The sequence below is a fragment of the Trachurus trachurus genome (assembly GCF_905171665.1).
Source record: "Trachurus trachurus genome assembly, chromosome: 7".
NCBI classification, from domain to species: domain Eukaryota; kingdom Metazoa; phylum Chordata; class Actinopteri; order Carangiformes; family Carangidae; genus Trachurus; species Trachurus trachurus.
In genome coordinates, this window is record NC_139901.1 from 21745230 (window position 1) to 21759390 (window position 14161).

The 14161-nt window shown below is 43.1% G+C and overlaps 1 protein-coding gene across 1 annotated transcript in view; it reads left to right on the forward strand.

Moving 5' to 3' along the window:
- Positions 1-1066: 1066 nt before the first annotated feature.
- The window catches only part of kcnd3 (potassium voltage-gated channel, Shal-related subfamily, member 3), a gene marked incomplete at its 3' end in the record, with an annotated part of 109072 nt that continues 95977 nt past the window's right edge, over positions 1067-14161 (forward strand). Inside the window, exon 1 of the mRNA XM_083975041.1 lies at positions 1067-2229. Coding sequence (XP_083831167.1) covers positions 1127-2229 — 1103 coding nt within the window. The 5' untranslated portion in view covers positions 1067-1126. The remainder of the gene's footprint in view (positions 2230-14161) is intronic.

Sequence of the window (14161 nt, forward strand, 5' to 3'; positions counted from 1 at the left end):
TTGTTGTTGTTATTTTTTTTTTCCTCCCCAGAACACGCTCTCAGAAAAATACCCAAATCCACGACTTTGTGAGTAAAATTGCTCCGGAAGAAGGTCGCATTTGATAAATGGAGAATTTTGAACCGGTGAGTTGGAAAACTGTAGCGAAGATACAGCTGCTGGTGTGTTTGCTGCAATTACTTACCAACCTGTTCGGCTAATGTGAAGCTTTTTATTCCGTCTTCCGGCTTCGGAGGCTGTATTTTCTGTGTAGAGTAGTTCTATAAAAAAAAAAAAAAAAAAAAAAAAAGGCGGTGGGGGGAAAAAAACTTGTTTAGATTTGGTGTCACATTTAACTCTATTATATCTTAAATTTAAACCGGAATGACCCTGAACTAGTTCCATTAATCTGTGTAAAACAAAGATGCATGAGCAGTTGTGTGTCTGGAACTCAACAGGTTTTGGATCTCTTCTTGTATCTCTCTCCCATAAGCAGATTACAGCCTTGTATATTTGCCTATTTATAGCAAAGAGCTTAACAAAAATGTCCTAATATCGTTTTTTTTCTTCTTGCCTGTCTGCCTGTAGTTTTTCCAGCTGTAAAATGCAGTGAACAGAGGTCTTGAAGACTGCATCTTAACTGTAACTCAATAGAGGGGACCTGAGAAATATAGCCTTAAAGTAATTACAGGGAATACGATGCTTATTGGAAATTGTACCATGCCCCTGTAATCACATTAAAGCTTACTGTATTAAATAGAAATATACTTTATGTCCTGCTCTGGAAAGGTTTCTCGCGTAAAGTGTGATGTTCAATTTTATTTCTATTAAAGATACTTTTTTGCTGTCTCAGCTAGAGCACCCTGTTACCTCACCTTTTTCTCCTCCTGGCCTTTCCTTTCACTTTATCCTTTTCTCTTCCACATCTTTAACATTCAATTATCTCAAATTCTCTTCCCTTTCTTTTCCTGTTTCCTCATCGATTGCTCTCACCCTCCTCCCCTCTCATGATCATAATGGCACTCCTGTGCTTCCTATCCTCACAAGCTCCCTCCCTCTCTTCCCTGTAGATGGTGAATGAGCTGAAGTCAAGCTGGTTGTGAAGGTGCTGGATTTAATCTCCCCTACGCCCCAAGCCGGACACAGCATGGCGGCGGGAGTAGCGGCATGGCTTCCCTTTGCCCGGGCGGCAGCTATCGGCTGGATGCCCGTGGCCAATCTGCCCATGCCAGTGGTGCCCACTGAGAAGAGCAAGCGGCAGGATGAGCTAATTATTCTTAATGTCAGTGGACGGCGCTTCCAGACCTGGAGGAACACGCTGGACCGCTACCCAGACACCCTGCTGGGCAGCTCAGAGAAGGAGTTCTTCTACAACGAGGAGACCAAAGAGTACTTCTTCGACCGGGACCCTGACGTGTTCCGCAGCGTGCTCAACTTCTACCGCACTGGCAAGCTCCACTACCCACGTTATGAGTGCATCTCCTCCTACGATGAGGAGCTGGCTTTCTTTGGCATTGTCCCAGAGATCATTGGTGACTGCTGCTATGAAGAGTACAAGGACAGGAAGAGGGAGAACGCGGAGCGTCTGATGGACGACCAGGAGGACAACAAGGACGCCAAGCTGCCCAACATGACCTTCAGGGAGACGATGTGGAGGGCCTTCGAGAACCCCCACACCTCCACCATGGCTCTCGTCTTCTACTACGTCACCGGCTTCTTCATTGCCATCTCTGTCATCACCAACGTGGTGGAGACGGTCCCCTGCGGCACAGTTCCCAACCAGAAGGAGGTGCCGTGCGGCGAGCGGTACACCGTGGCCTTTTTCTGCATGGACACGGCCTGCGTCATGATCTTCACCGTGGAGTACCTGATGCGCTTGTTTGCCGCGCCCAGCCGCTACCGCTTCATGAGGTCCGTCATGAGCATCATCGATGTGGTGGCCATCTTGCCCTACTACATTGGCCTGGTGATGACTGACAACGAGGACGTGAGCGGCGCTTTCGTGACGCTGCGTGTTTTCCGCGTGTTCCGTATCTTTAAGTTCTCCCGTCACTCGCAGGGCCTGCGCATCCTGGGCTACACGCTGAAGAGCTGTGCCTCCGAGCTGGGCTTCCTGCTGTTCTCCCTCACTATGGCCATAATTATCTTTGCCACCGTTATGTTCTACGCAGAGAAGGGTTCAAGCTCCAGCAAATTCACCAGCATCCCAGCCTCCTTCTGGTACACCATCGTTACTATGACAACGCTTGGGTAAGAGCAGAGCAGACACCTCTTTTATCTGGTTGCAAGTGCTGTGTGTGTGCGCGTGTGTGTGTGCAAGTGTGTGTGCAAGTGCATCTTTGTATGTGAGTGTGTATTTTCAGTATGGTCTGTTACGTGTGAGTAAATGTTTGATTATGATTTGTCTTGAAATGTGTGTGTGACTCCGTGGCCCAAAAACCTACAACTGTTTCTGAAGTCAGTGACACCCTTTTCCGAGACATACTTTACAAACTTTACACGCAGGAAAAACTGCAGAGAGAAATGTCAGTATGCTTCTGGGGGAAGAATAGCCATCTAGGTGCTCTCTCAGTAATGGCTGCAGCATTACCTGTTCTCAATACATCACCTGTAAGAGACGGAGAGAACGAGGGAGAGAGACAGAGACAGAGACAGGAGGCTGTGGAAGTAGAGAAAAAGGGGGAACTTGAAAGCTTCTTAGTGAAACAAAAACATTGGACCAGACAAGACGGAAACAGAAATTATACCACTTATACCCCTCTCTCTCTCTTACTTTCCCTGTGGCCATTGGACATGCTCTCTCAGTTCAGAATGAACTGAAACAGTGACTTTGCATTTTGAGAGCTCTCCTCTTCCTCCTTCACTCACTTTGTGTGAGTTACACTCGTGGCTGGCCTTGAAAATTAAGTGCCTTGTGGTCCAAAGGCTCTGATGTAGAATATTGAAATGCTCTCAATTTTTTCGAGAGGCAAGAGAGTGTAGGGCAGTTATTTGTGTTTCAGTAACAGGCAGAGATAATAATTATTATTTACACGCAATTTAAAAGGCGTACACGTTTCCATCACTCCCTGAATGCCGAATTAACCTGCCGCCCAGGGCTCCTGTTGTTTTCCTTTCACAAACTCCTGAATTGGCTTCGGTAGAGTTTTACAGGAGGAACATGTTGATGCTTTTTATTTGTTTTCGTCTACCCACCTGTTTTGCCTCATATTTATGTCATCATATATTTCCGCCAGTTGTCATTTTATGGTAGTGGGGGGAACAACAAAAACATGATTAATTTTACTGCGCGCGCACACACGCACACAGAGACAGCCACTTGTCTTTTCCAGAGTTGTGAGTACACTTGTTGATATAATCCATTCCCTGGCACCATAACCTTATAACCAAGTCCTAACCTTGAGGTTGTGAGGACTGTCCAAACAAAATGTCCCCACATTAATGGTTTTTCAAACATGTACCATGGAGGAACACACACCACACACACACACACACGGAGGGTTGTGTGAGGCGGCACTATTAGGCCTAATGGTAATGTGTTTTATGAGCGTCCCCTGTTGTGGATGTGTGAGTCAGACTGAGAGGCTGACAAATTGCAGCATCCTGCTAAATGTCAGAGTCATGGAGGCCATAAATGGCTCTGAGCTCATTGCCGTGACACACTTGGCATCCCGTCATCGTGCCCCTGCCATTCACAACCCGCCCGACGGATCTGTTGTTGAACAGATGTTTGATTCCGGATCGATTGTTTGGTCTGTGCACAGATAAACAGCTACTGCAACGTGGGGAAACTAGTGTGGCTTTCTCTGCTGTCATTTCATTTTGTGAACGCGCCAGCAGCCCGCCCTGCTCTCCATGCTAGCCCGCGCACTCTTACACAGTAGCAGCCTCTTCTTCCCACCGGAGTGAGGCATGAGACGCTAAACCGGTCTCCTGTTGCTTTTACAGTGCGATTCTGGTAGAGGAGCCTGTGTGTGTCTCTGAGTCTGTTTGTGTGTTAAGAGGGGGGTAGTTGTTGAGCTTGGCCTCATCAATAAAGCAGGGGCCAGAAGTGGGTGTCAGAGTGACTAATGATGTGGCCCACTGCATCTGCTGACTAATGTAAACCTGCCTGACATTCTGGTCTCTGCTCTTGGTTTACGTCATAAACACACACAATCACACACACACACACACACACACACTCTGACTAACCATACCAACATAGATGGTCTATGTTTGTGTTCATGTACACATGCTAAATGGAGGTGGTTTTTGAGGGTTGTCTTATTCCTACACAGACTGTCATTTCATATTTATAAGAATCTTTTTTCCACGATGTCTTTCACCAACTTGCCTTAGAACCTGTGAAAAAGTCTCCTGACTCCTGTGCAGCGGTGTTATACTCATCTGACTAGATGAGATGAAAGCTAGTTCTCACAGGCGATGTTTTCCTTGACTTTATGTCCTCGTGCCTCAGGGCTTAAGTTTTGCGCTGTTCTGTTCTGCTTTGTTCTCCTCGTGGAGAATCTCGTATCATCTGCACTCTCATATTTAATTTACTAACTTCTAAATCCTGAGCTTTAGCCTCGGTGTTTGCGCTGCGAGAAGTAACTGTGATTTGATTTTGTTTTGTCTCCGTGTGTGTGCATAAATTATGTACTGTATGTCAGATTCTGTCTTCATATGCATGCACGCGTTTGTGTTTATTAGTGATGCGCCCCACCTGTGCCACATACATGCTGCTCTGCCTGCTGCGGCTTTTTGAGTGTTTTGTTTATCTGACAATAATCCGGCCTCAATCAGAATCCATAATCCCCCCTTCAGCAATGGGCAATGAAATGCCAGGTGGATAGCTTTTTTGAAGTGCAGCTCGCCTGTTTCCTCTTAGAAATGGAAGTTTGCTTAGTGACAACAATACATCGGAGATAAGAGCCAGAAAATTAGAGATGGGGAAACGCACACAATGGGATATCTTTTTATTGCATTTGTCTTTTTTTTTGTTATTTCCAAAACTGATTGCAGCAAGACAGGATTGCTGAGCACCTATTTTGGTTTAAACTGGCTCTGATACAAATAAGATAAGAGAATAAAATCCTCAAAAAGTGGACATGATGGCTCTGCTGCATCTTATGACCCAATGGACAGAAAAGGGTTTACCCACCTAAGCAAGTTACTGAGCCATCAACCAATACTACCATCCTTAGAGTGCCATGCTTACTCTATAGGAGGGCTGAAAAGCTTAGCTCAAATCCTACAAATGAGGGGCAGGCAGGAGCACACACACAGTGGTTTGGCTTTAGCTAAATCAGAGACATTAGGCAATAGGACCTGTGAGGGATTTTATTCCCCAGGTTGTTAGACAAATTGATTTTGACCTCTTTGAGTGATAATAACTTGAGCCATTTGTCATATTTGGTTGAATCTGTATTATAAACTGGTATTGGGTGTTTGTGTGTATTTGTCAGGGAGATGCAGCAACTGCTCTTCCTGCTCATCCAGTTTTTCAACACAGGTCCATTTGGATGTCATTGTATTTCCTGCCCTTTTATTTTCATTGTGGAAGAGATACAAAATAGAAAATGAGAAAAGAGAATTGAATTCACTTATTCCAGTGTGATCCCACTACAGCAGTGCAGTTTGTAAAAATCTCTAGCAAGCCTCTTTTTTGTCCTTTGGAGATATTATACTTATTAATCATGATCTGTTTAGACTAATTTTTTCCATTTCAAGTAATGGTTAGTCATGGGACCAGGTGCTTTTATAGCATACTGTGTATCATAGTGAGTCTAAAATGATCACTTAATTTCTAAATCAGAAAGAAGACATTTAAAGTATTGAGTATATATTTAACATATTACGTCTCTGCCTCAAGGAATGAATCAGGAATGAATGAGTCAGTCCAATGAATTATATTTTAAATTATGGTTTTATCATAACAACATCGTATCATTAAAATGCTAATTCAGTCACATACAGTAGGAGTTAGATTCTTTCCTACCTGTATGACTTGACTTGACTGCACCACTTGAGAAACTCATTTTCTCCATAAAGATAGTTGACCAAGCATCATGTAATTACGAGAAGGAAATAAATTGCTCTTTTTTTTGTCTATTTAACCAATCACTTCTTAACGGGGCTCTGCTGAATTTGAAGGAGAAGTCTATCTAATGTGTGAAGCCTCTATGATGCCAGCTGGTGGTTTGGATCTATGGAGCCCAAGTACCTGCCAGTGCTGGTGGGAAGTTAGGAAGCTATAGTTAGCCAGTATAGCTAATGTACTGTTTATGCCATTTTTCTCTGTGGGAGCCTTGTCTGAATCACTGGTTTGTTCTGCTTTTTTTTATATATAATTCTGCTCTTCTTGCTACTTTGAGAAATTGTCATATCAAGGCTTTGGAGAGACTATAAATTAATTATTGTTGACATCATTCCCTGAGTAGCTTGCTACCTGCCTGACTATATCCGTGGGGGGAAAAGCCGCTAGTGAAATGGTGACAAGGAGTGAATCAGATTCAAACACATGGACAAGGTTGTTGTCAGTAAGCTCACAGCAATGACTCAACAACCACTCTCAACTCATAAATGTGCTTTTGGAGCAAAACAACAAGAAACAAGCTCACATGAAAACAGTCGGGCTGGATGAATGATGCATAATGATGCAAAATGTCACTTCAGTCTGGATATCAGGCTTAGACTACCCCAGTGTTTAGCTTGGTGCATGAAATTCATATTTGTTGTCTTGAACAGTCATTTGTGTCATTTTGAGTAATATGCATAATATATCAAAAGTGAAGTAGCCGTTCTTGCTAAATTACACTTCATTCTTTTTCAAAGCATCATTGCCACTAATGTGTCTGTGGCTTTATTATATCATTTTCTTTTGTTGTTTCGTACTCGCTTTACAAAGCTATGAACAGTTTGGTGTAGTACGTCCTACATACTATTAGCATTCAATCTATAAAAACAACTAGTTCCTGTGCTCTCTCAAGATGCACTCTATTACACAACACAACAAAACATAGCAGCCTTTCTCTGTGCATCTTGTCATCTTTGCGGTCTCATTAGGCTCTTCCAATTGATGAAGTATTGATGAGAGCTGGAGTGTTTGGTTGTGTTGTAGTCATTAGCATAGCCATGTCTGAGTATGATTAATATCCTTATCAAAGAGCAGCTTCTTTTGATGACTGCGCCTCCAAGATCAATGCGCTGCTCTCTGTCACCCAGACAACCACGCAGGACCTCTCACATACACCGGCGCTGGCTGTGTTGGAGGGTTTGCATGTCCATATGGATGTATGTAGAGTGGGGTGGGGGTTCATTTATGCCCATGAATGTTGTAGCCTATGTATGGTTGAGTCTGTGTGTGTTTGTGTGTGTGTGTGTTTGGTCTTCTTCGAGTGCTTGTGTGTTTCTTTAAAGACTGCGTGCTTCTTCACAACTCCTTGTCACCGAGCTCTGATTTATAGAGCATTTATTCTGGAGCCAACAGCTTGTGAGAAAACGTGATCAATGCAGATGAGCGGATATTGATTACGGCAGTGGTAGTCAGAAATGTGGCTGTTATTGTTAGTGCCAATAATTAGGATAGGTGATGTGAGTATGCCTGAAACATAGCACCTACAGTACAGTAAATGTGATGTCGCTGACACTTTATCCCAGATTTATGAGTGCAGTTAAGGAAGTCATTTGCCCATGGTGATTTACGTCCAGGTCTGTTGTTAACCTTTTCTTTCTTAAGGTTAAGATAAGTGGTGAGCTGAACCGCTCTCATATCAATTAAGGGCTTTTTGGAGTTCGTGTAACAGGAGATAACAGGAGATCATGACTTCATGCCATGCAAAGACTGCAGGGGGTTGGCGTGTGAATGATTTATGGCTCTGTGCTGCGATTACAGTATGTGCAATGTGGAAGAGATGTGGGACATAAGTGTACCTCTTTCTGTTTATTAGAGGTCATTAACTGGAATATACGTCAAAATATAAATAATCTATTCTGTGTGTACAGAGAGAGGTCTCCAGAGAATACACTCAACAAAACCACACGTTTTTTTTTTCTTTCAATGTCCTCCATTTTATTCATTAAATCAAGATTAATTATTCATTAAAATAGTAAAGTTATAACCATGAGTTTTCGAGAAATTGATTCATGGAGTTGAAATATGGAGATATTCTTGGCAACATCTGCATTTACAGTCATCGCGTTCGCTTGGCTCTCTTATCTACAGCAGACTTTTAGAAAGAATCAGATCATCCCAGTGATTAGGTGACTGTAAGTGCTTGAGATACTCCAGAATGTTACGATGTGGGGTAAACCAACCAGCTTAATCACATTGTATAGCACGGATTTCGGTTTGATTAGCACACGAGAGACAGTTATTCTCTGTAATTTCCTTTGTGTAGAAAACGCAGCGAAACAAATGTTAAGCGCTCATTACAGTACGTTCGGGAACCAACCAACAACGGCAAATACCAATTACCGCAATATCATATCCGAATAAGGACAAACATGCTGTAGGTTAATATCAGTGGTGTAATTGCAAAGGCCTACGGGTGTGAGAGTCATGTAGATGCTATTGTACAGATACAGATCACAGTAATAACAGGTGGAAATGGGGCCTAGGACATGCACCACCTGTTCAAGGGTACTGCATCCAGGTAATTATGTATTACAGTGTGTGTTATTGACTGTCAGAAGCACTGTATATTCTAGTCAAAATCGAGCACAGCGCCATTAATGGACAGAAAATCGCGGGTCAAAGATTTCACTTCCCGGCAGTATTCTCCAGAGGCTTTCTCCGTGCTCTGTGGGTTTGCACAATCTTCTCTTTCTTTCTTTTTTTCCCCAAAGTTTGTGTTTTCCTTCTTTTTCTTTTTCTTGCAACAGCAAACAGCCAACAAGGGCTACGGTACAATAGGCATTTGGCAGGAAACCAGAAAAATCTGCTAACAGAGACAGGGAAGGATTTGTAACTTAATTTTAATATATCTTGTAATAAATGGTGGGTTTGTCAGAAATTGTGAATTAATTACTTTGCCGTACCCACACAATCATAACAGACTCTCCATATTATTTATTTGTTTCCTATTCCTTTGCAAGTAGTATATTTGTTCCCATACTGATTGACCAGGAGAGTGAAACCAAAAGGAGCGTGAAGTGTATTAAAAAGCTCCAGTGATATCTACGCTCACCTCTGACCTTAAGGTGATTTATATACAACACTGACCTCCAGTTGAACTTACTGATGTAAAAATAATTTATTATGATGGAAATTCACAAACACACACACACGCAGTAAAGTATTTGTCAGAGAAAGCGAACCTCAACTTTGATCTCTCAGCTGTTTTTCTCCCTCAGTTTGTCTTCCTCCTCCACCTCAGTCTGCCTCGCAGAGTAAAGAGACATAAGGAGACGATGCTCTCCATGCCGCTGCTTCTCCTCCAGCCCTCTGACCCCCATTCCCCTTTCTGCTGGTGCTGGAGAAAAAAAGCAACAGAAAAAGAGGTCACAGAATAAAAATGTCAGTACATTCTCACCCCTCTCACCTTTGTTTCTCCCACTCTCTCCGCTGTTGTGATGGCAGTCGGTCAGTCACTTTGCTCTATCCTGAAATGTTGACAGGGATATTGATTGGATCCAGATGGTTAATCCTATTGACTGAATTAACAATAGGCCAGAAAGACTTGTGTACTGTAATGCTATGATAGAACCATACAATGAGATTAATAATTATTTTTCTATCATAGATGATAGCACATAATTAGGGGATTGGGAATTAACTTTAGCAGAATAACCAAATGAGTACAATAATGGTATGAATTATGTTTTTTTTTTTTTTTTTATCGAAAGTACTGCTGCTGCTGTACAGAAAAGAAAATTGAATTTGAGCCCACTCTGGGTCATAATGTAATGTAATGTCATCGATGTAGGCCAAACTTTGTGCAAAATTCTTATTTTTGATTATATCCGGGATGAAAGTGTGGTATTTTCTTTTTGCATTGGATAATGCAGGCGCACGGATTATACGTCACACACACACACCGAGCTCGGTCTCGCTCCAAGCTTTGAATATTCAGCCTGCTCGATAACGACCAATCAAATTTGTTTTCCTTACTTGGGTAAACTCATGCGGCAACTCGTGACAACTCGGCGCGACAAACAGGACAAACGGCCATTTCTGTACACCTTTAAATAAATTCAAAAAAATACTTGCACTACAGTGTACCTCAGCAACACTTGGAAAACCAAACACCATCTCTTACTACATTTTGTATTACGAGTGAAAAACACAAGTATAACTTTTATTTCTGCTCCACTAATGGTATGGATGAAAGAATACCACAGTTTTTACTGCTTTCATCCATTTCACTTTTTTTTGGTGGTATGTTGCAGTGATCATTACAGCCTCACCAGGCTGCATGGCTGTAGACTTTTAGGCCAGGTTTACACGAAGACGGTGTGAACAGAAGACGCAAAAGTGGCGTCGCGTCTTCACTTTTTATTTTGCGTCTACACGGGCGTTCTCGGGAGGAAATCTCTGTGCATACGGAGACGCAAAAGTGTGTACAAATCCATTGCTAATGCACGCCAGACCACTAGGTGGTGCTGTCACAAACGCCGCGATGCCTACGCGCATCCGTAGAACCTTCCTTCTTCTCGTCACTGTGCCGGGAAATCAGTAAAGGAAAACATGGCTACAGCTAACAACAAGAAGAACTGTCCGATGAAGAGGTCGAGCTATTGCTCCAGACCACTCTCTCTGAAGGGTGGATGTAATCCGACATGTTTGTTTGTATCGTGACGTCAACACGCCGACTTGACGTCAACACGCCGACCTGACGTCAACACGCCGACTTGACGTGAGTAGTACAGCAGATCTGAGCCAGTTTTGCGTCTTGGCCTGTTTAGACGGAGACGCTGCGCTGGAGCGTATTCAACTTTTCCACTTTCAGGGGTGGTTTGAGATTTTTGCGTCTTCAAGCCCCAAAAACGCCGTCACCATATAAACGAAAGGCACTTCCGATAAAATATTTTATCGTCTTTACTCGCAAGCGTCTCCGTGTAAACGGCCCCTTATTCTTTGTTTCTTTTTTCTTTATTTTTCTTTCTTTTTTTTTACTTTTTCTCCCTCATTCACTGCCCCTATTCTCCTCCTATTCCTTTTTTCTTGTTTTCCTCTGAACCGATGTGTGTCCTGAGGCTGCGCGTGTTCATGTACAACTAAAGCAACGTTAACAGTGTACTTCATCTGTTTGTGTCCCAGGCACATGTTTGGGATGTTCTGTTCTGTGTATCTTTGTACTTTTCTGAAGCAATTATGTGCTCCCACATTTAGTCTCACATTGGTGGCTGCTGAAGTGTGACTGTACTGGGGGCTATTATAAAGGCAGAAAAATCACTAAGGTAATTTTTCAGGTCTGTGGTTTCTAAGCACAACAGCAATAATTCACACCATTTTCATGTTTCTGCTCATGCCAGCGAAACTTACAACCCCCCTCAATTATCGACATGGATGCTGTGCCTGTTACTTGATGGTCAGACACATCAGAGCCCTGCAGCACATGTCACAATAAAAAAATGTGTTTAAATCTAATACCTGTATCTCAATAAATAGCACACTTTGAAGTAGCTGCAGATAGGGCCTTTAACATACTGTCTACATGTTCTTGCTTTAGCCAAATCTAAGAGGCTATGTATACATTTTAACCTGCTCATAAGCGCTAAACACAGTTCACCTTTTTTGGACTAATTGTAAATTTTGTTGATACTGGGGATAAAACATTGGAAGATCACCAAAGTTGTGAGGATTCATCCTCTGGGCACCATGACAATGTGAATCCATGCAATAGGTGGTGAGAGTCACTGTGGACTAACTGACTGACTGACCTACGCTGTCATCATTATTTGCTACTTCAAGCAAAGCTAATATCTGCCTCTTGATGAGTGTATTTAATATGCCCAACACATTGCCAGATTTTCTCATCAAAATAAAAGAAAATATCATCTTTGGTCAAATGTAGCAGAAGTTTGCTTTCAAAAATGTCATGCCCAACATGCCTCATTACCTCTTTTATCTGTCCTTGATTGAAGCAGCAGATGAAGAATGGTCAATTTTTTTTTCCAGCAGTTGAAAATTGGTCCAAGAACTGCAAAAGAAACTGATCAATAACCTCTTTTAAGGATAAATAAGACCAGATTAAAAATGTCAGAAAGAAGGAATTTACTTGCTAGTACAGTCGGTACCTGCTGCTTGTGCTTTTGTGTTTGAGGTCATACAAGTCAATACTGCACCCCGTTCTTCCTTCCACACTCTGCCACTGAAATGGTTCTTTTCAGCTCTTCCAGATGCCTGCTCAGGCTCCCTGTTTTGTTATTTGTATGTGTTTTAGCCTCTTCTCATGCAGAGTTTTGGATGGTTGCCTTTTTTTTTTTTTTAAAAAGGGATATTGAGCGCCAAGTCTTTCAAGCTTTTGCAAAATGCATTTACCTCGCCACCTGTCAGCCAACGGGGGGAGTTTGTTGCGTCCAATGTGACTGTGAAGGGTAATTGACAGGGAGGGTCTTTCAGACAGGTATTTTAAGCATGTGTGTTACCACCCCCTTTTTCATCATTGACGCACCATGCATACAAATGCTGCCCTATCATAGGACACAGTGTCCTGACTAACTTCATCACAACTAACTGGGTGAAAGTGATTGGAGTGATGCTCAAGGTGTTGAAGGGGGGAAAAAAAGAACCGAGTGCACCAGACATGTGAACATTTCATTATAGGACCTCTCTACCTCCCTCTCTCTCTCTCTCTCTCTCTCTCTCTCTCTCTCTCTCTCTGTTTCCAACCCACCCTCCCTGTCTTTCTGTCACTGTCTGTCACAGCTGATTGCCTTCAGCTCTGGTCCTTTGAAGCCCACTACACTTGTGCCCACTCCTCCAATTCAATTACCAGCAGGCTCTCAGTGAGAAGCCTGGAAATGAGTCAGTGATTATCAGTTTCCAGGGTGTTTAGCAGCATCCTGAACAGCTGATGGCTGCTGCCCACTGAGTTGGTCTAAAGGCACATGGTGGAGCCAAGCCCACCACACCAAGCCTCAAATCCCTTCTGATCATGTCCTGTTATATTCAGTCTTTTAGTTTGTAATGCAAAGGGCACGGGTGTGTCTGATCGGCAGTCGGTCCAAAACGTTAGTCTTGAAATATCTTGAAATACCTCCATAGCATTGCCATGGAATTTTGTACAGACATTTGTGGTCCCCAGAGCAAGAAGCCTTGTGTCTTGACTTTTTATCCAGCACTATCATCACATCAGACTCTTGATTTGTACAAACCCAGGCTTACAGAGCAACAAGCATGGCGGTGACCTCGTCTTAAACAGTGCAAAGTTGTCATTGGGTGTGTTGGTTATAAAATGTTGTGTGTCAGGTGCACTGTTGGGTTAATGCTTTCTTGAGGCAGAAGAAAGTGATTGTGTGATTGATCAGCAAATTGGTCTGCAGTCAATGGCACAGAGCCTCACTTTTTTAATGGAGCGTTGTCAAGAGAGTATAATATGTGCCAACATACTGGGGCACACAGAGAGCATACACATTGCCTGTTGTGCACAAACAGAGCGAGCTGAAACTCGACTTACTGTCGAAGTAGGGATAATTCAGGTGCAACATTACAATACAGCCTCAGAACGCCAGAGCTGTCTGTTAAATGAAGCTCTGCAGTGAAGCGTTCTTTGTTAGGCTGCTACCTGCCTGGTAAATCTGTCACAGTGCTCCTCATTCATCACCTAGATTTGTCCACAACAATTTCATAACCTACCCAAAGATTTATTCACACTCCTCATCTTAAAACATAAAATATTTGAAACATTGATTTGTAGCGTTGCTTCAAAGTGGAGCTGCAGGGTGTTGATTCACTCAGCCTCTCTCTACCCGCCGAGAGCGTCAGTGCCAGGACTGGACTCACTGGTCAGACACAATGTGTAATCAACTGACCACAAATAGACTCCAACTCTGTGTGAAACGCTGAGCCATTATTATGGCAAAACACCAACGAACAAGTGCACTTTGCTTTTTAAGAGAATGAACGAAGGCAGTGGGAGCGGCCCGCCCCGCCAGCACGAGGCCCCCGCCCCCCTTGAAAAACAGGAAATTTAGGAGCCAGTCGCGGCCCGAGCAGACCTGTTGGTCTGACTAGTCCAAAACAGTTGGAGCCCTC